Raw genomic sequence first — 22,808 nt, forward strand, 5'->3', positions numbered from 1 at the left:
GATCACCTGAGCCCAAGTGAACTTTTAGATTTAAGTTTGTCTGTTGTGTGTCATCATGAGTGTTGTAAAATTAACACAATTTTATCTTCTTCTCCAGAACCACTGGTCCAATTTCAACCACATCCTTGTGTAAAAGGGGGATTCAAGTTTGTTTAAATGAAGAGCTACACTCTTAGTCAAGGGGGGGGGGGGGGGGGGTACTTGAGAAAAAGGAGAAGGGCTAAATTGTAATTCAAAGGGGGGGGGATCATTAAGAAATAGTCAATATTGGGTTGAGTCACTTAAAAATCATTATCTCATGAACCATTATTCAAGAATAGAAAACTTATATTGAAGCTTCCTGATGTGTAGATTCAAGTTAATTTAAATTATGGCTCCCAGTAGTAGGAATAGGGCACAATAGGGGATCAAATGTTTACATGGGAGCATATGGGAACATTATTTTTTTTAAATAAATCCTCTGCATTAGAACTGAGCTAGGGGAAAAATGAAACTTATCTGAAAACTCCCTGGCAGAGTGTAGTTTCAAGTTTGTTCAAATCATGATCCTCAGGGGTAGGGTGGGGCTACAATGAGGGCTGAAATGTTTACATAGGAAGACACAGGAAAAAAATTAACAAATCTGCTCAGCCCCTCAGAAAAGATGAAACTTGTATTGAAGCTTAATCCCGACATAATTTAGATTCAAGTTTTTTTTTAAATCATGGTCTCAGAAGGATTTACTTCTGTTGCAGAACAGCAAGACCATGTTATTTGCAAAAATGTTGAAGCAACCCCAGAATTTGTTGATTCAGATTAGGTAACGTTATAAACCCTTGGGGCTAGGGTGGGCAAAAAAATACAAATTAAGAATTTTCCTCCTGATAACAAGGTCAAGATGACTCAGGTGAGCATTGTGGCACAAGGGCCTCTTGTTCTTTTTTTAATGATCTTTGGATGTTCTTTGTTAACAGGCAGAAGATGAGGCTGACCTCAATCCCGTGGATAAGACCATCATGCTACAACAAGACTTGGGAGAATAAGGATTAACTGCTGCCTAACCATAAATTGATGGTAAGACACCAGCTCTAGGTATTTCAATATGTACATTAGATTTTATGAGTCTTTCTCCCTTCTTGAATTCCTACTGTCTTTCTAGTTTGTTCATAGGCAGATGATTTTGCTGGCATGGATCCTGATTCCAAGAGCAGGTTGCCATGATTCAGGAAGAGTTCAAAGAGATCAATGAGTGCTGACCTGAAAATGAAGGTAAGACACGAGCTCTACAAACTCCTTCTATTCTGTGAAATTATATTAGCTCTTTCATTTGTTGAAGTTTTTAAAATATTTTTGATGACCCTCCAGACTGTTTCTTTACAGGAAGACTGGCATCAATATTGTTTCTAAGAGCAGGCAAATATGCATCAACAAGAGTGCAGAGAGTAAAGATGGAATGCAACCTGACCTGGAAGTGATGGTAAGGGGCCAGCTGTACACCTTTCACATGATGAGACTTTTAAGGTCACTTCAGTCTATCAGTAGACATTTTGTGATTCATTTTTGAACGTCATGATGTTGGTGCATTGTCTGTTGTCCATTACATAGTAATAATTCAATACAGTAGAACAAACAGGTTTGCTTATAATGAATTCATGGCTATAGTGAAGTGAAGTAAATATATTGTGAACTAAACAGATAGAACAATTAATATGAAGCAAATTTTTCCCATCCCTATAAGTATCTTTTACTGTATTTTTAACTTTTTAAATACTTTCTGTCCAATTTTATGCAACTTTGATTTAAAGCATAGGGATAAGGTGAGGTTTACCTCCAGAACAGAATGTTATATAATGAAGATGTACAAGGTCTTAGAAACTCTTTTTTCGTTTACTCACTCAGTTCATGAGAAAATGGGATGTATCAGGGTTAGGAAGAAACCTTCTACTAAAGTATTTTAATGAACCTCAAGATGGATTCTGTCTCCTTGGTAGAGTCAAAATTGTCATGTAGTGATAATGCACATAATTTTAGAAACTTTTCATCTTTTCTGCAAATCTGGAAGATACTTAGTGCATGGTTAGGAAGAGCTTGAAACTTTCTACCAAAATATTGCTTATCATGACCCATTACAAATAATATTTTTGTCACAAGTGCTAGAATTCTAGTTCTGTTTGGGGATTATTTAGTCATCATGGTCTGAGAAATTCATAGAACTCAGGTGACCATCTGAATTAATCTGTGATACTGATGATGAATATGACTAAATATTTAGCCTTCAATTCTACAGTCTGCAAGGCAGACTTATCTCTTTTTTTTCGGCCCTTAGTGGCCAAAATGAATAGATGTACAAAAGAATATAAGAGATAGATAACTTTTGAAAATTTCTTCAAATTTCATTCAATGTTATTCATTTGCATTGTCTTAATATTTTTTTTTACTCTTTTTTTTTATTTGCAGAAAATTAACCAAGAGGAAACTAATTTTGTCACCATCTATTGAGAATATAGAGGATGGATCACCTGATCCAAAATCTCAGGACAAGAAGGGTCCATTTGTCACCTTTTATTCAAATTGGACACAGTATAAATAGCTAAACTTAAAGAATTCAAATTGCATTGCTAAGTACGTTGTTATTAATAAAGTGATGGAGACACTATATACCTAAACTTACAGAAATCAATGGAGAGTGCTGAGTACATCAAACAGTTAAATTTACAGAATTCAATGGCAAGTGCTGAGTACATTGTTATTACCAATGGGAAGGACACACTAGACAGCTAAACTCACAGAATTCAATGGACAGTGATGAGTTCATTGTTATTAACAAAGTGATGCACACTAAATAGCTAAAATCACAGAATTCAATGGACGGTGATGAGTTCATTGTTATTAACAAAGATATGGACACACTGAACAGCTAAATCACAGAATTCAATGGACAGTGCTGAGTACATTGTTATTAAAAAATTGATGGACATACTGAACAGCTAAACCGACAGAATTCAATGGACATGCTGAGTGCATCAAACAGCTAACCCCACAGAATTCAGTGAACAGTGCTGAGTACAATGTTATGAACAAAGTGATGCACACTAAATAGCTAAAATCACAGAATTCAATGGACATGCTCAGTACATTGTTATTAACAAAGTGATGGACATAAAATAGCTAAACTCGCAGAATTCAATGGACAGTAATGAGTACACTAAACAGCTGGACACTAAATAGCATTACTCACAGAATTCAATGGAGTACATTGTTATTAACAAAGGGATGGACTCACTAAACAGCTAAACTCAGAGAATTCAATGGACGGTGCTGAGTACACTAAACAAATAAACTCACAGAAAATAATGGACAGTGCTAAGTACATTGTTTTTAACAAAGTGATGGACACACTAAACAGCTAAACTCACAGAATTCAATGGACTGTGCTGAGAAGATTGTTATTAACAAAGTGATGGACAGGACACACTAAACAGCTAAACTCAGACTTCAATGGCCATGCTGATTACATTGTTATTAACAATGTGATGGACACACTAAATACCTAAACTTACAGAATTCAATGGACAGTGCTGTGTACACTAAACAGCTAAACTCACAGAATTCAATCGGCAATACTGAGTACATTGTAATAAACAAAGTGATGGACACACTGAACAGCTAAACTCACAGAATTCAATGGACAGTTGCTGTTTTTACTGTTTGTTATCTCCATATTTTATGTACCACCTGCACCACCACATTAGATGTAACTGAATAATTTCTGACAAGCATACAGAGATCAGGGACAGACTAGAAACCTGTTGGACTTTAATTCTTAAGTTTTTGCCACATGCTTGCAATTATTGATCACCAACAATGCATGGGATGTGTAGTGAAAACATAACAAAATAGTTTCATAATCACTTTCATGTTGAAAATTTTTATGAAAGAACAGACTAGGAGTAATCAAATGATGGCTTAACAATTTGTATAAAAAATATCAGCCAACATTTGACTTTATTTGGAAAACAAAGGATTACTCATGACATCAACAGCATGCAGTTCACTTAGGGATTAAGAACTTGACAGTGAAATTCATATTATAAAGGCATTAAATCACAAGATATTCTATGGAAGAAAAGGCTGATTGTTACTTAACTATTGTCTGTCTGTTTATAAGTGATTTTCTCTGTTCTTATTTTCTTATAAAGATTTTTTAATGATCAGTTATTTAAGCTTTAAAAAAAAAACAAGGGACGTGATATTTAATCAGTGCTTGTCTGAATATTTAAGATTAGAAGCAATGGAAGTATTTTTAGCCATGTTTAAACAAGAGGCATTAAAAAGATTTTTTTTCTTTATATTATTTATTCAGTGTAAAATAGTATTTGTTTTTCTTTTCCCTCAAGTACTAGTTGCAACAAAAATTGAAAGCCCTCTAATAATTTATTTTTAAATACAATGTGTTTTGAATTCAAAGTGTCATGTTTTTCAAACAATTACATCGGACTATTCATTGCATTTATTGCCTTTTTTCTTGGCTTAAAATATATTTAGAGAAAAATATTTTTCATCCACTTAGCTTTGATTTAATCATCACAAAAAGTAACGTTTTCCAATTTTTTTTTTCAAATCTAACTTAAAACAATTTTATTGTTTATTTGAATGACAATTTCAGCAGTAATTTTTTTAACAATGCTGAATTAAGAGGATAGGACTGATCAGCCCCCCCCCCCAACCTTTTTTACATTCAGAGGAACAGATAACAGGAAATACTCTTTGGGATATATTCTCCCTCATATTAACTCATTTTTACTTCAATATTGATTTTTTTTTTTATGATCATTCAAAAAATTTACTTTTTTCTGAATTATAAGGAAAGAATCCTCATTCAAAATTTAAAATATAAAGTATATATTCTTTTCGTATGTTAAATATAAACATCTTATTGACAATTTCTTTTGTTCAAATTTTTTTTAATTTTATTTTATTTTAAATTCATTTTAAACAGTAAATATACATTGCTTATTGAACAGTAAATAAACAATTATATTTAATTTTTCAATATTTTTTATTCAAAATGCCAAAATCGTGCAAAAATTGAAAAGCACAGAAATGACTTTTCTGAGTTAGCTTTTAGTAATTTTCCTTCAGTTACTGTTATTCATTCTTTTCCTGTTATTCTTTTTTTTTCCTTAAATTTTTGTTGTTTTTTGTTCTTGTTGAAAAGTCAATATTTTGATTTAATACTCTCTCTTTTTCCTTTGAATTCAGACAGAGTTATATTTTTCTCCCTAGGTAGTTTTGTGAAAAGAAAAATGATCAGTTCCCTTTCTCTCCTTCAAATTGATTAATAGTATGAATTTTTTTTACTTCTTTCTAAATAAAAAGAAGTCAAGTTCAAGCAAAATTTTCCCTCACAGAGCAAATACATGTAGTTTGAAGTAAATGTATATTTTATCATATCATATATTTATTTATTGTATCCATATAAAAGGATATAAGTTTGAATTTGCAATTTCATTTCATTTCATAGAGCAATACTACTTGCATTTTGCTATTTAATATTTTTTTTAAATTTTTACATAAAATATGAATTTGAAAAATGGATAAATTACCTATTATTCAGCATTTCTTTGTTATCAATACTGTACCTTTCTCTTTTCTTTTTTAAAATTTTTTTAAGGAGAATATTCTCTTTCTTCTGTTAATATGATTAAAAACTTAATTAAATTGTTAAAAATCTGATATTTGTAATAAAGCTAGTTCTCTTTTTTATTTTTCTCTTGAAAAGACTGATCAGGCTCTTCTCTTTTCACATTTAGAGGAACAAAATGGCAGGGGATATCTTCAAGACTATGTCTCACCCCAAACTCAATTTTGCTTCATTTTGATTTTTCCCTAACTCATTCTTACTTTGATATTTATTGATTCATACAGCATTATATACATTCATACATCTATGAAATTAGAAAAGTTTGACTTATTTTGAAATGAAAAAAGAAGTAATCTTCAATGTTTTAACTTGAGAAGTTTATTGTAGTATATTTTGAAATTCTTTTATTTTCTATTTAATTATAACTTCATGAAGGGCAGTATCAGTAGATTTAAGTTTCTGCAGTTTCATTTTCATTTCTTTATGTCAAGTTCATTTCAGACAGCTTTTTTTTTTTGATATTGTATTCTTAAATAACTACAAAAACTGCAAAAATCAGATAATCAAGAAACATTATAGCCATTGTATTGTACATATAAATACAAGGTTTTTTTTACAAGTTAGATATTCTGGAATATTTTCTCTTTTAAATTTTCAAAGGTAGTGAAGTATAAATTTTATTCTCAAAACTCTCCTTTCTCTTTAACTTTTTTTTCACTTCCATACAATATATTAGCAATTCATTGTTTCAGGCATAAGTTTAAATTTCATGTTTGAGAAATATATACATGTAGTAAAAACCTCCCTCCCTCCCTCTACTTATGTCTTTGTATAAAGACATCCATTAACTTTTTCATTAACTTAATAGTATAAGCAATATTTAATTAGTAATTAAAACATTGGATAAACAATATGTTAACAACTTCACTTATATATCTGAATTATTTCTGACTGTGTATAAGAATTTGATAATGACAATGTTGTTGATATATTTAAGTCAACATAATTACCTTTTCTTTTTTTCTTTCATTTTATCCACTATTAGTAAAATATTAATTGGCAATTTTATTCATATAGATAAGTTGTATACTGTATTCCTCATGAAAGCTGTAAATTTTTAAGTTGTGCATAGGTTTATTTGAATCCAAGATACATGTACATGTATGATTTGCATTTTTAATTGTATTTAGAAACACATATAAATTATGAGCCTTATTGTATATTTACATTAATGTAGGAGAGGGTTGGTACATTGTAAGACTGCCCATGAGTTTGAAATTTTTATAGAGCAGTCTAACCAAAATATGTTTTACATCAAAGAACTGATTTTTTAAAATCTTGACTGTTAACCATTACCTCAAGATCAACAGGCCTGCGATTGTTTTTTAAGATAGAGTCATCAGCTCAAGTTTCATTGCCCTCTTAAATTTTAAATCACTTTTTGATATGCCAGCCAATACATTTTTTTTTTAAATTTTCTGAGGAATAAAATACAGTGATCTCTTAGTTACATCATTACCTTTTGATCTGTTTCAACATAAACATTCCAATAAACCAAATCTGAGTTCTTACTATATTCTCTCTTTTTTTTTCTCTTTGGTTTGCTTAGCAGGCCTTAATGTGCTAGTTATTTTTATCTTTCTGTGTTACAGTTTTCATATGTTTTGAATGCTCTCTCCACAGGTTTTTTTTTATTACAGAAGAATTTATTGATAATGCTGTATGTACTTTGTTTTGAAGATTTCGATGTTATGCACCATGTGCAACTAAGTACACAAGTAGTAGAGATAGGTTTTCTAGAGATTCATTTTTCCCTAGTTTTTCCTCATAAGCATGACAAGTACGTAATGCAATAATTGTAAAAAAAAAAAAAAAAAAATGTTTTTCCCATTGTTATACATGATGCTGTGTTCTCAGTTAAAATTTCTGATTTATATTAAAATTAACTATTTCTTTGTCGCAATTAAACTTGTTGAGTTCTCACTGAGTCTAAAAGCAGTCTAAGATGTCTTTAAAGATTTATCACAAACCCTCCTTTACTCTGAAATCTTTCATCTCTCCCTGACCTCTTAGGGGTGGGGATTGCAGTGGGGTGGGTTTAACTTATTACAAGGATTTTTTTTGATATATCAATATGGGAGTTTTTATTATATTGTAATAGAAACTGGGAGGGAGGTTGGCCTTTCAGTTATCAATATTATACTAAATTAACATTAAAAGATAAGCTTAGGAAAAGGGGGCGCAATGTCCCCCAATACTACATGCCTATGATTACAATGTACATCATACATATAAATAAAAAAGCCCAGACAGTTATTCCTTATTAACTCACCTGAGCTGAAAGCTCAAATGAGCTTTTCTGATCACATTTTGTCTGGCGTCTATCTGTCTGTCCGTCTGTAAACTATTCACATTTTTGACTTCTCAAGAACCACTGGGCCAATTTCGACCAAACTTGCCACAAAGCATCTTTGCTTGAAGGGGATTCAATTTTATTAAAATGAAGGGCCACACCCTCTTTCAAGGGGAGATAATTGAGAATTGGTGAAAATTTGGTGTCATCTTTTAACAATTTTATTCTCAAGAACCATTGGGGCAGAGAAGTTGAAACTTACATGAAACCTTCATTACATAGTATAGATTTAAATTTGTTCAAATCATGACCCCTGGGGGTAGTGTGGGATACAATGGGGGATCAAATTTTTACATAGGAATATATAGGAAAAAACTTGAACAAGCTTCTTCTCAAGAACAACAAAGCCACAGTTAGTCATATTGATATGGAAGTAACCTCGATACTGTAGATCCAAGTTTGTTCAAATTATGACCCCCATGGGTAGAATGGGGCCACAATTGGGGATCAAAGTTTTGCATAGGAATATATAGGAAAAATTTTTAGCTCACCTGAGCTTTTCTGATCACACTTTTTCCGGCGTTTGTGTGTCTGTCAGTCTGTCTGTCGTCCGTCCGTCTGTAAACTTTTCACATTTTCAACTTCTCAAGAACCACTGGAACAATTTTAACCAAAGTTGGTACAAAGCATCCTTGGGTGAAGGAGAGTTTTAATTCTTTAAATGAAGGGCCAAGTCCCCCTACAAGGGGAGATAATCAAGAACAGACAAAAAAGGGTGGGGTCACTAAAAAATTTTCTTCTCAAGAACGTCTGGACCAGAAAAGCTGAAACTTATGCGGAAGCATCTTGGGGGAGTGTAGATTCTAAATTTTTCAAATCATGGCCCCTTGGGGTAGGGCGGGACCACAATAGGGAATCCAATTTTTACATTGGAATATATAGGTAAAATCCTTAAAATCTTCTTCTCAATAACCACTGGGCCAGAAAAGCTGAAACTTATTTGGAATCATCCTGGGGAAGTGTAGATTCTAAATTGTTCACATTACATTAGGGGTAGGGTGGGGCCACAATATGTATTACAAGGGGGAAATCTTGTGAAGAACAGCAGGACCAGAGTTACTCAGGTGAGCGTTGTGGCCATTGGGCCTCTTGTTGACTTCTTCTCAAAAACCACTTGGTCAATTTCAACCAAACTTGCCACAAAGTATCCATGGGTAAAAGGGACTAAAATTTGTTCAAATGAAGGGCCACGCCTTCTTCCAAGGGCTGCAATTACAAATTAGTGAAAAATTAATGGAATCTTTAAAAAATCTTCTTCTCAAGAACCACTGGGCCAGGAAAGATGAAACTTCCTCATGTAGTGTAAATTCAAGTTTGTTCAAATCATGAACCCCGGGGGTAGGGCGGGCCGCAATGGACGATCAAAGTTTTACATAGGAATACATAGGAAAATTCTTTAAAAATGTTCTTCTCCATAACCACTGGGCCAGGAAAGATAAAATATATGTAGACACATCCTCAGGTAGTGTAGATTCAAGTTTATTCAAATCATGACCCCATGGGGAGGGGTAGGGCGGGGCCACAGTGAACTAACAAAGATTAACATAGGAATACATAGGGAAAATCTTCTCAAGAACAGCAAAGCCATGATTGTTCATATTTATATGGATGAATCCTTAGGTAGTGTAGATTCAAGTTTTTTCAAGTCATGACCCCCGGGTGTAGGGCGGGGCCACAATGAACGATCAAAGATTTACATAGGAATACATAGAAAAAATCTTTAAAAATTTCTTCTTAAGAACCATTAAGCCATGATTGGTCATATTTATAAGGAAGCATCCTCAGGTAGTGTAGATTCAAGTTTGTTCAAATTATTACCCCTGGGGGTATGGTGGGAAAATAGAAGATAAAACTTATAGGAAAAAAAATCTTTTAAGAAACTTCAAAAGCGATGATTTGTCAAAAAAAAATGTGTTAGCATCCTCAGTTATAGCATAGATTCAAGTTTATTCAAATCATGCACCCCTCCCCTTATGGACATGTTGAAACCACTCATAAAATATTGAACTCCTCGGGTGAGCGATGTGGCCCATGGGCCTCTTGTTCGAAAACCTTCTTTTCAAGAACAATAAAGCCACAATTAGACATTGATATGAAAGTATCCTTAGATGGTGTAGAATCAAATTTGTTCAAAATCATGACCCCAACATAGGATGGAGCCACAATTGGGAGTCAATGTTTTACATTGGAATATATAATGAAATGCTTTTAAAAATCTTCTTCTCAAGAACAACAAAGCTATGATTAGTTATATTGATATGGAAGCATCCTCAGATAGTGTAGATTCAAGTTTGTTCAAATCATGAGCCCCGGGGTAGGGTGGGGACACAATTGGAGGTCAATGTTTTACATCGGAATATATAAGAAAATACTTTTAAAAATCTTCTCAAGAACAACAATGCTGTGATTAGTCATAATGATATGGAATCATCCTCTGACGGTGTAGAATTAAATTTGTACAAATCATGACCCATGGGGGTAGGGTGGGGCCACAATAGGGGAAGAAGGTTTTACATAGGAATATATAGGAAAAATCTTTAAAAATCTTCCTCTCAAGAACAAGAAAGCCACAATTAGTTATATTGATATGGAAGCATTCTAAGGTAGTGTACATTCAAGTTTGTTCGAATTATTACCCCAGGGGGTAAGTTGGGGCCACAATGGGGGTGAAGTTTTAGTATAATATTTATATATGAATTTTTTTTAAAAAAATCTTCTTCCCAAGAACAACAAAGCCACGATTAGACATATTGATATGGAGGCATCCTCAGGTAGTTTGGTCATGACCAAGCAGGGGCACAATGGAGGATCAAAGTTTTACATAGGAATATATACATGATATATAATAGGGAAAATCTTGAAAAATCTCGAGAACAACAAAGCCACGGTTAGACATATTGATATGGAAGCATCCTCAGGTAGTGTAGAATCAGATTTGTTCAAATCATGACCCCCGGTGGTAGGGTGGGGCCACAATGGGGGATCAAAGTTTTACATAGGAATATATGAAATCTTTAAAAATCTTCTCAAGAACAAAACCATGATGAGTCATATTGATATGGAAGCATCCCTGAGGTATTGTTGATTCAAGTTTGTTCAAGTCATCTTCTGGTAGTATGGTGGGGCCATAACGGGGGATCAAAGCTTTACATATGAACGTATATAGGAAAAAAATCTTTAAAAATCTTCTTCTCATAAACAACAAAGCCATGATCATTCATATTGACAGCATCCTCACTGGCCAGGTAGTGTAGATTTAAGTTTTTCAAATCCCCCCCCCCCCATCCATGGTAGGGTGGCAGACATCATTAAAATTCTGTTTTCAAGAACATCAAAGCCATGATTAGTCATATGAATATGGAAGTATCCTCAGATAGTGTAGATTCAATTTCGTTCAAAATATGACCCCTTTGGGTGGGTGTGTCTAGAACAGACGATCAAAGCTTTACATATGAATATGTAGAAGAAATCTGTTGATGAAGAACAGCAGGGCCATATTTTGACTCAGGTGAGCAATGTGGCCCATGGGCCTCTTGTATATTTTCATTATTTTTATTCTCTGAATATATAAAATCTGCAGAATTTCTCTGTTTTGGATTACTAAGCGATAATACGTTTAATAAAATTATACATCTGGTACATTTTCCCGTTTATCAACTTGAAGTCAATTGCTTTTATGACAAGAAATTATTGTCTCTGAATTACAAGAAAAATTTTCTAATAAAGATAGTTAGGTGTATTTTTTTACTTGATAGTAATGGGCTTTTGTGTTTTTGTAACAATATGTCCTTGGTCATCTTGAAAGTAAATAATCTGTTCTTCATTGACATGAAAATAAATAATCTAGCTGATACGAAAAAATTGCCCCCCCCCCTCTCCACACCAAACTAAAACAAATGTCCGATTCGGAAAATGAGAGGGGAGTGGTTTAGGACAAGTCACTTCCTTAGTCAAATTTCCTCAAAGATCATTGCCTTTGAACTAGAAGATTATTGCGTTTTAACGCAAAATTATTGCGTTTAAACGCAAAAATTATTGCGTTTAATCGCAATAATCATTGCGTTTAAACGCAAAGGATTGCGTTAAATCGCAATGTATATTGCGTTTAAACGCAAAACACTTTGCGTTTAATCGCAAGAGATTGCGATTAAACGCAATCTTTTGCGTTTAAACGCAATAACTTTGCGATTCAACGCAATAGTTTTTGCGTTTAAACGCAATAATATTGCGATTAAACACAATACTTTTGTGATTAAACGCAATACATTTGCGATGAAATGCAATAATTTTGCGATTAAACGCAATAATTTTTGCGATTAAACGCAATAATTTTTGCGTTTAAACGCAATAATTTTGCGTTAAAACGCAATAATCTTTTAGTTCAAAGGCAATGATCTTTGTGTTTAAAGGCAGTCATATGTATCAAACCTGGACCCACGCATACTTATATCTTTTATTTCTTTCTCATTTTACTTATGAGGAAATTGCGTATTGTTTAGCTTTATAGAATCAGAGTTCTCCGATCAAACTCTCTCTGAAAGGATAAATCACTAATAAGAATTTATAGGGGAGAAAAAAAAATGTCGGGTTGTAAAAACAAAGGCAACCTAAGAACGAGACATGTCTTAAGCGAAAGTTTCGCGTTATAACGCGAAAATATATTTTTTTAACCATCGAAAATGAGCTCAATGGGTTTTCGTACGTTGTTTATTATACGTGATCAAATTATTATGATGATGATTATTATTATTTTTTTTTTTTTTGCTTAATTTTAACTTGTCGACCAACGGTCTTGAAAAATAAACAAACAACCGGTGAGAGCGCGGGAAGCCTAATGATGTACGATAATAAATGCATCATATTTCTAGAGCTAGATTGATTTATTTTCGGTCTGTATTAGGTTTAATCTTTGCGGCCATCAACAATCTATGATTGAAATAACTTTAAGCAGCTGTTAAGCAGTTCACAATCATGTACATTAATTTCGAAATAACACTATTTTACAGGCACGTAGCATCGGGTGGGGGTGGGGGGAGGGGGACTGCAAATGTTCATTGTAAGGCCGATTGTTTGGATGGCTTGGTTCGTTAAATATAACGCCGAGTTCATATGCACATGTTTATTCAATATGGCGCTAAGGTAAAACTACACATACACATTAGCTCATACAACAAAAGGTTACACATTGACTAGATAGTTTTACTAAACACCGATCCCCCACCCACCCACACAAATAATGGTAATGTAGAGTAGTTTGTGAATAAAATATAATGAAATTTTAAGTTCGGCACCGAAAAAAAGAAGTTGGAACCCCCCCCCCCCCCAAGAAATAGGATTTTCGAGTTTGGACAATACCCCTCCCCCCTTTTTTCAGGTAAGTTACATTTTTTCTCTCCCTCCCCCCCCCCCTTTTTCAAAAAAACGGTGCCATGTCCCTTGTCTCTGCAAAAAAAAAAAACTGCTGTTAGGGTACGCTTATAAATTGTTTATTCAAAGCGACCGAACAACAGCAATATAAACAGGTGGCTCGCCACAGTCTAAAAAAAATGTAGGAGATCGAATAATACAGTGACTGTCTTATCTAACTTCTATTTCCGGTTGAAACCAAAACGAGGATTTAAAAAAAAACTCGGAAAAGTGTGGATGTCGTATTTTCTATCTTTCAGTGAAAGCAACAATAAAACATCGTAGGGAACGGTGATTAATGATTATTTTGTTAGATCTTTTTAATTCATATATGTTTGCGAATTCTTATTTCATTTTGTTGCACGGGGGATTGCTTCATATATGGCAAGAATTTAGTGCTGACTTTCACCTATGTTCAATTGTAACCAGTAACACAGGTTACATAGCCTTTTCACTGGGGAGCATTTATTCAGTTTTTCTTTGGTTACACTGGTTACAAAGGTTACAGGGTTACACTGGTTACAGTGGTTACAAAGTGATTAGTTCTTATCTTCATTTGTAACCAGTAACACAGTTTCTGGTGAACAGGTCAGCATTTTTCATTTATTCAGTTATTAATTGGTTACACTGGCTACAATGGTTACAGTGTTTACATCTGTATCTACAAGTTCCCACTTGGATTTTATATGATTTGTCACCAAAAGAATATAGTTGTAACCAGTGTAACCTAAAAATAAAGACCCCTTTCAGTTTCAGATGATCTGTAACCATTGTAACCGATTGTCACCAAAGGAATATAGTTGTAACCAGTGTAACCTAAAAATAAAGACCCCTTTCAGTTTCAGATGATCTGTAACCATTGTAACCGATTGTCACCAAAGGAATATAGTTGTAACCAGTGTAACCTAAAAATAAAGATCCCTTTCAGTTTCAGATGATCTGTAACCATTGTAACCGATTGTCACCAAAGGAATATAGTTGTAACCAGTGTAACCTAAAAATAAAGATCCCTTTAGGTTTTAGATGATCTGTAACCATTGTAACCGATTGTCACCAAAGGAATATAGTTGTAACCAGTGTAACCTAAAAATAAAGACCCCTTTCAGTTTCAGATGATCTGTAACCATTGTAACCGATTGTCACCAAGGAATAAAGTTGTAACCAGTGTAACCTAAAAATAAAGACCCCTTTCGGTTTTAGATGATCTGTAACCATTGTAACCGATTATCACCAATGGAATATAGTTGTAACCAGTGTAACCTAAAAATTTTAAGACCCCTTTTGGATTTAAATGACCACCATCTTCAATTGAGAGATATATGTAACCTATGTTACTGGATTAAATAGTCTTGTAACAGGGTTACAATTGAACATAGGTGAAAGTCAGCACTAATTTCTTGCCATATCTAGATTGCTTCTTAGATGACAGGAGGTGCATGCGAATGCAGTTTATCAATAATGTTGTAGGAGATGGAGGCGTTCTATATTTTCATATATCATGTTAAGAAATGTCATATTTTGTAGAGTTCACTTTTGTCGGTGATTTATTGATTTTATAGTGCGTGGCTTGAGACCGTGGTTATGTAATTTACCCAGTCTCTAAACTAATTTTCAACCCAAACTCGACCATCTTCATTCATTGGTTGTACTTAGTCTTACTTAACACTGATTTTAATTTCAGTCAAAAAGAAAGAAGAAATGGATACTTGAAAATAGTTTTTTTGCAAAACAAGTAACTAATTTTTGACAACCATGGAAGAAGAGGAAAATGACTTGGTTTTCATGGAATTTTCTGTAGTAGATGAATGTGGCAGTGAAGAGGAGGAAGAAATTGATTCTCAACAAGATAGCATCCATGTCCTTGATGTAGAAGATTCAACTAAACCTTCAGTGAATAATGACTTGTTTGCAGACATGGTGGTTCTTGACATAAGTACAAGTCCAACAAAAGAATTAGAAGAAACAGATGAGAAATCTCGCACATTGCACAAATCTGATAGATCACATAGGTCAAAAGATTACAGAAGTCCTTATAGGGAGAGGTCCAGTGGGGAAAAGAGGGGTTCAACCAGAGAAAGGTCGAGAAGGGAGGATGAAAAAAGAAAAGATAGGAGAGACAGAAGTAGATCAAAGGAAAGTCGTTACAGGTTGAGTTCTGATAGGAGAAGACGCTCGAGAGAAAGAGATAAAAAAGTACAACACAGTTCTTCTGCTCGTAAGGAAACCCAAAAGACGTCAACAAAGCAGTCATCAAGAACTTCAGGAGGTCAGTCATCAACACCAAATGAGAAAAAAGATGCAATAAAAAGTCGTACATCCATACCGACTCCTACAGCCAAGACTAAACTAAATATCCCTGCAAAAGAAGTTAATACATCTGAAAAAAATAAAGAAATTAAGGAAAAATCAACAAATGAAAAGGTTTCTGTAAACAAAGAAGATACAGATGGTGAGAGTGAAGGTGAGGGAATAACAATCAGTGCTGATGATAACATTTTGAGGGGAATGGAGTCTTCAGATCTGAATAAATCTGACTTTGTCACATTGACGGTAGTGGATGAAGATCAAAAAGAAGACACAAAAACTGATTTTATTCCCAAAATAGAGACATCTGTAAAAAGTTCAAATCTGGATACAAAACAATTTGAAAAAGCAGATGCAAAACAAGAAGTTCCAGCTCAGAGTTCTATTCAGAAACAGGTGCCGAAAGCAATTGAAGGTGTTGAAAAAACCATGGAAAGGACCATAATGGGACAAGCCTTAAAAAAGCCTGTCCCTGAAAACGTTGCTATGAAGAAAGTATCTAGAAAAGATTCAGAGAAACCCATGCTTGAAAAGGTTACAGAGAATCCAAAATCTAAAGAGATTGAGATGGTGGTGGTTGAAAACATAGATAACATTGAGAAATCAGTACCTAAAACCAAGGCATCATCTACTCAAAGAAAGGAAGTTAATAAAGATCCAGACAAATTCAAAGTTACAGAGGAATTATTTACAGTAGAATCTGTCGACAAACCAAAGAGGGAAGTCAGTATTATTGGAGTAGATGATATAATTCTCCAAAAAGATGAAAAGAAACAAGGAGCAAAAAGTGAGAGGGAGAATAAAAAGGACTCGAGGGAACCAGAATTAGTCGAAGTGGCAGACATTCCTGAAAAGGGTGAAGTAAGTATAGTAGGCATAGAAGAAATCCACAACAAGAAAGATGCAGAAGAACAAGATTTGATTGAAGTTGCACCCATCTTTGACAAAAATGAAATAAATACAGAAGAAGCTCAAGATACATCAAATACTAAGACTGATTCTAAAACTAAAGATAGCAAAGAAGAGAAACTGTTTGAAGTTGTAGATGATAAAGAGGAAGAAATGGAAATTAGCATTATAGATGAATTAAATGTAGACTCTTCAAAAAACTCTGAGATAACAGAAGAAGCAGATGATGATGTAATTGAAGTGATCTTCAGCAATGGTGAAGATGAAGAGGAAATTCCAGTAAACTCCAAAACAGAATTTGACAATACTTTTATGGGAGGATATGTACAAAATGACAACTCTAAGACTTCATTGCAAAGCATGAAAACAGATACTGAGGAATTGGCTTTCTCAAAAGTGAAGCATCAAATAGAACATGAAAATAACAAACAAACAAAAGAAAATCCAACATGTGTATTGGGAAAAACATTTTCAAGTCAAGAATCTTCAGAGGGAGGAGGCAAGGATCTTTCAATATCAGAAAAGCCAGAGTTGTCAGATCAAGACTCTATAAAGGAAATTGAAAGCATTGGTGAACCTGAAAATGTGATTGAGGATGGGGTGGAGATTATTGTATTGTCAGACACTGATGTTGAGGACGACAATAATGTTGTTGAAATTGAAGACACAGTACCAAAACAAAATATTGATTCAAAGATGAAGATCTCTGAAGAGAGTTCAGAAAAACATAACAATGTTGGAATGGAAGTGGAAGGCTCCTCCAATCCAGCAGAAGACAGTCTAATAGAGGATGGCACAGAGATTATCATTGAGGATGAAATGTCAGAGGCCGAGGGACAAGATGATGATTTGGGTGAAATTGATGAAGATGCTTTCCTAGCAATGATGCAAAGTGAAGGTTTGGCCTTAGAGGATGAGGAGGAGGAAAATCAAGATGAAACACAGGAGGAAGAAGACCGGAAGAATGAGCAGGGGGATATTGGTAAAGATTCTGAACATTTGTTGATAACTGTTAGTCAGTCTTCAGAGAAAAGGAATGTTAAATCTAGTACAGATTCCCAAGAAAAATCAACAGTAAAGTCACCTATTGACAACATCTCATCAAATCTTGCTAAGATACGAAAAGAATTTGACAGTATCTCAAAGCAGTCATTGAGCAGCAAACATGCAGAAGAAAATGACAAATTTGCAAGGAGTTCTCGAGAGAGAAGTAAGGACAGAGGCTCGAGGAGTTCCAGAGAGAGAAGTAAAGATAGAGGCTCGAGGAGTTCCAGAGAAAGAAGCAAGGACAAGGACTTGCAGAAATCAAAGCACAGTGAGAAAGATCTGAGACAGGTCATTCTTAGCAAGAAATCCCAGAATTCCAGAGATCTAAGGGATGTGATCAAAGAGAAAAAGGCAAAAGAAAGTGAAGGCATTGAGGCAGAGGGAGACAAAGGAGAAGGTAAATCATATATTGTAGAGGTGCTTTGATTTTCTGTGCGCATTTTTACTTTCTTGAAACTACATCTTTTACATCATTACTTGTATTGAATTCTGTTCTTGAATTTAAAGTCATGGCATAAATGTCATACTAAATAGTGTTCTATTTTTCAAACACTGAAAAACAGTGAACACATGATTTTTGTATTTTATAGATCATTAGAGTTTGAATCATGTTTGTTTCATTGTAATTGTAGAGTTACCCCCTGAAGTGGATGAATATTGGGCAGATGAAGGTATTTGCTTTAAGACATAAATGCATATTTGTCAGATTAACATTAAGTCAGATTGTAGTCAGCATAAATCTATGAAGTCCAAGTGTGAAATTGTGGAATATGGTATCATTTATTAAGTTCAGACGATACGTTCCTCAAATATCTGTTTTGCATATCTTCGTATTGTGTGGAAAATATTCAAAATTTTCGTTACATTCTGATTTCTAGACTGGTTTCTAATTGTCTTTAAAAAATTGAAACACTAAAAATTGTGTTATTGGCTAATTAAGTTTTTTCCAAAAGGATTTTATAGGAAACAACATCCTCTGGTATCTTGCACAAATGCCTGGTAATGTACCTCAAACATGTTAAAGTAGTAATAATTCAGTGACAAAATCTTAGAAAAAATTATATATTATTGAGGAACGTATCGTCTGTCCTTAAGGGTACATTGTGGAATCTGGTTATCATTTGTTAAGGGTACATTGTGGAATCTGGTTATCATTTGTTAAGGGTACATTGTGGAATCTGGTATCATTTGTAAGGGTACATTGTGGAATCTGGTTATCATTTGTTAAGGGTACATTGTGGAATCTGGTAACATTTGTTAAGGGTACATTGTGGAATCTGGTTATCATTTGTTAAGGGTACATTGTGGAATCTGGTATCATTTGTAAGGGTACATTGTGGAATCTGGTTATCATTTGTTAAGGGTACATGTAAATGGAAAGTTTGCCATAAAGTTCTTAACATGCAATCAAACCCATTTTGATCTAGTCATTGCCATTGATGGAAACTTTGAGATCCATTTCAAGTACTGTCAGTTGCCAGGAATCCTATAGCCCTGAAATAAGAGGGGTATTTGAAAAGTTTCAATTATTGTGTATTTGTCCGAACTATTTAATGGAAATTTATCATTATACCCCCGCTCCAAAGGAGAGGGGGGTATACTGTTTTACCCTTGTGTGTCTGTCTGTCTGTCTGTGTGTCTGTCTGTCCGTAACAAATTTTGGTTGCAGTTTTCTCAGCAACTACTCATTGCAGATGCTTGAAAAACATTGTTATAACTGCAAAATGACAGACTTTATTGTGTGTTAACTCCATTCAAACTGGTATTAGTGTCTGTTGATGTCTACCGGTATTACATCCATGTAATATGCAAATGTTGACTTTGAACCTTTTTAATCTACATAATTACTGAACTTTCAGGATTAGGACATTGCAAACAAACTAAGTTTATGTCAAGAAATCTCTTTAATGATATTCTTAAACTACATTTATCAAAGAATTGTCAGAACTTGTCAAATGGCTGAAAGACAGGAAGTTGGAGGTCCATTTGGGGCTTCAAATGGGTCCACTTTAAAGCAAAACCAGTGATTGGATTTGTATTACCATGCATAAACAACTACTAACTTTGTTACATTACTTTCTGAAGGATTACAATTTCCTAAAAATGACAATATTCAGAGAGTCTTTAAATGCATCAAGCATGTTAAACTCTGCCTTATCAAGATTTTTTTTCCCCATCTGCATAAATGTTTGAGAAAAAGTCATAAAAAATTGCCTGAGAGCAGGAGAAAGAGGAGGTAAGAGAGGAATTTGACTTGTTGTTGTAGAGGAACTGGTGGAGGTAGACTCATTCTATGATGACTACACAGAGAAGAAAGTAGAAGTAGTGGTGGTGCAGAATGAGACATTGATACCCACAGAGAAAGAACACTGGGGGTTCGACACAGTAGGAGAAGGTAATGATGTGTAAAGGTGTTTTTATCAAAATGTAAGAGGTCTGATTTATAAGTTTCTACTACTTTGAAGGAAATAATGCATAATATACATTGTTATCCACTTCCATGCTGAATAAAAACTAAACTAAAATGGAATACTGTAAATGTACTTGGTACTTTTTTCCACGGGGTTATAATTGGATGGAATCTCAATTTCTGTTCAATTCATGGGTAGAAAATAACGCAAAGAGCTAAAGCCACGAACCATCAAATTTGGCCCTGTGTTTTTCACAAAAATAAAGTTTCGATTCAACAAGAGTACTATACATTAAATGTTAGAGGACAACATACTTGTTTTCCATACGTAACTTATTTTGTTAAATAATGCGCCATTAGGCACGTGCGATGGTTGGAACATGCGATGGTGTGATAAAAACGTTAAAAAATGCCGATTTTTCGACAGATTTTCCCAAAGTTAGATGTGGCCACAGTCAAGAACAACTTTTATACTTACCATAGATATAGATATTGCCGATACAAATCTTTATGCTTATTATCATTGTTGTTCGTGAGTGTGGCCAATATGAAATTTGATTTTATATTTAAATTTTGATGCATCAAATAATCACTAATTTGTGAATCAATCGTTAACATTTAATTCATACAACAATAAAAAATTATAAATTTCACAAAATATGCGAAAAAAGCAATTTATTTTCGTTTAAAACGCTTATTATGGGAAAAAAAAACACCTCAAAATAAACATTTTCTAAAATAAATTTCTGGCAAAACATGGTTTTTATTGTGAATACATGTAGGTCCATTATATATGACGTTACTAATAATACGTCAGTTGTGACGTCATAAAGGCTCTAAACTATTTGGAATGTTGCTGAAAAGTTTTTATGCTGTGGAATGCTGTCATTATTTGTATGATTTAAGCCCAACTGGATGATACCATCAAATCATTAATTATATTTATCAGAAATTCACGCCAAATTGTTTTCTTTACTGCCCTTATCACCCCCACCCCAACAATGCCTGCTTTTTTAAAGCTGTTATTAGACCTACAATTTTATATTTAAGCTTTTTTTAATTTATATATTTATTTTTATTTATTTATTTTTGATATTCTTTTGACAATTTTAATAATGTGCGTGATAACAGACATGACTCAAATTGTAAACAAGTTAAAAGAGAATGTAGCAAAGCTATCACGCTAAACCTCTGTAAAACAAACGAAATAATAAAAACATAGCTTGCTGTGCAAAGTGGAAATTAAAAAAAAAGAAACTAAAAAACGCATTTGGATAATCATCTATATTTCGGCTAGACAGAATCTAGGTCAAGGGGCGGGTTCATCAAGTGCAAGTGTTTTGACGAAAGCCGATATTGATACACACATGTACACGTATACTATAACTATATTCTTTTGTACGAGCATATATAAGCTATCGATATAATTACTGTTTTTTTTTTAAATTCTCTGAAATGATTCTTATGCATGTAACACAAAAGGATGAATTTCCATTTTGCTTCAAAAACATATTTATTTTTCAATATGTCTGCATTTAATAAATTCGAAGTGAGAATATTGATGATGCATGTGTACATATAACACATAAGTGATTTAGTCATCATTTGTGAAACATAACTCAGTTATACCCCAGTGAGCAAAAATGCATAAAAAAATATCAGAGTATGTCTTAGAAATCCAGTATAAAATGTTTATGAATCTTTTACTGTGCTCCAAATATTTTATTGTTGCTATCACAATATAAGTAATTTATGCTTCTGATCGTCAGATAGTTGGGGGTAGTGGTTTTAAATCTATTTAGACAAAATAAAGAATAGAAATAAATAAAATAAAGTACACTACATATAAATTACTCTTAAGTTTTTTTTATCTGCCACCATTTCTTCATTGCGACTGTAAGTATGCAGTTTTGTTTTATCTAAGAATTCAGCACCATGAAATCTCATAGAGAGAGAAAGAGAGAGAGAGAGATTACTCAAAATGTTTTTAAAACTCAAGACAATAAACCAAGAATATATTCTTTGAAACGTATGGGCGTAAGTTGTTTATAGCTGGTTATTTTATACCCAACGAAGTAAATTTTTTTTATAATACATGAAATAATAATATTTTTTAAATCTATTGTCAGCTTATTGTGGTATAGTACACTTGTACCTCCTTCCTCAGTAGTAATTAATTATTAGTATCATGATATGTAGAAAGGACTTTTTCAGGGGGGTAGATCCAAGACTTCCAGTTGAGGTTAAAAAAAGAAAAACTTGCAATTAATGTACATGTAATTATTTAAAGTTTAATCCCATAAGTTGTCTTGAATTTAAATTTCTTTATTGTTTATTAATAGAAATCAGTCTAGAAATTGAAAATTGCTTTATACTTTCCTACTCCTCTCATATTTTTCTCAGTGAGAAGGGGAGGGGTGCATGGTGCTGCGCCACCACTGTGTACAAAAAAATATTTCATAAAGAAAACTGAAAAGAAAATATAGGGACAGCTCTTATTGTTTCTGCGGGTATTACCTTTTTTAAGCAAGATTTTGTTGAATAAAATCAATCTTGCGCTGATTGCAGGACAATAAGACAAGGATAAATGAACACCCGTACATGTCTTTCACTTATGACTGTGACCCACATCATGGCCGTAGGAACCGGAGGGGGGGGGGGTGAGGGGCCGTGCCCCCCCCCCCATTATTTTGCCA

General features: G+C 33.7%; 2 protein-coding genes across 2 annotated transcripts in view; one reads left to right on the forward strand and one right to left on the reverse strand.

Moving 5' to 3' along the window:
* The window catches only part of LOC133190446 (charged multivesicular body protein 5-like), a 445,151-nt gene that overhangs the window by 420,814 nt on the left and 1,529 nt on the right, over positions 1-22,808 (reverse strand). The gene's annotated exons all lie outside the window — the stretch shown is intronic.
* The window catches only part of LOC133190731 (uncharacterized), a 38,623-nt gene continuing 29,448 nt past the window's right edge, over positions 13,634-22,808 (forward strand). The window contains exons 1-4 of the mRNA XM_061326418.1: positions 13,634-13,733; positions 15,124-18,099; positions 18,335-18,373; positions 19,969-20,097. Of these exons, the coding sequence (XP_061182402.1) occupies positions 15,195-18,099; positions 18,335-18,373; positions 19,969-20,097 (3,073 nt within the window). The 5' untranslated portion in view covers positions 13,634-13,733; positions 15,124-15,194. The remainder of the gene's footprint in view (positions 13,734-15,123; positions 18,100-18,334; positions 18,374-19,968; positions 20,098-22,808) is intronic.

This window comes from Saccostrea echinata, unplaced genomic scaffold, assembly GCF_033153115.1.
Source record: "Saccostrea echinata isolate AGI-Se365-2 ecotype Australia unplaced genomic scaffold, CSIRO_AGI_Sech_v1 ptg000022l, whole genome shotgun sequence".
Taxonomy (NCBI): domain Eukaryota; kingdom Metazoa; phylum Mollusca; class Bivalvia; order Ostreida; family Ostreidae; genus Saccostrea; species Saccostrea echinata.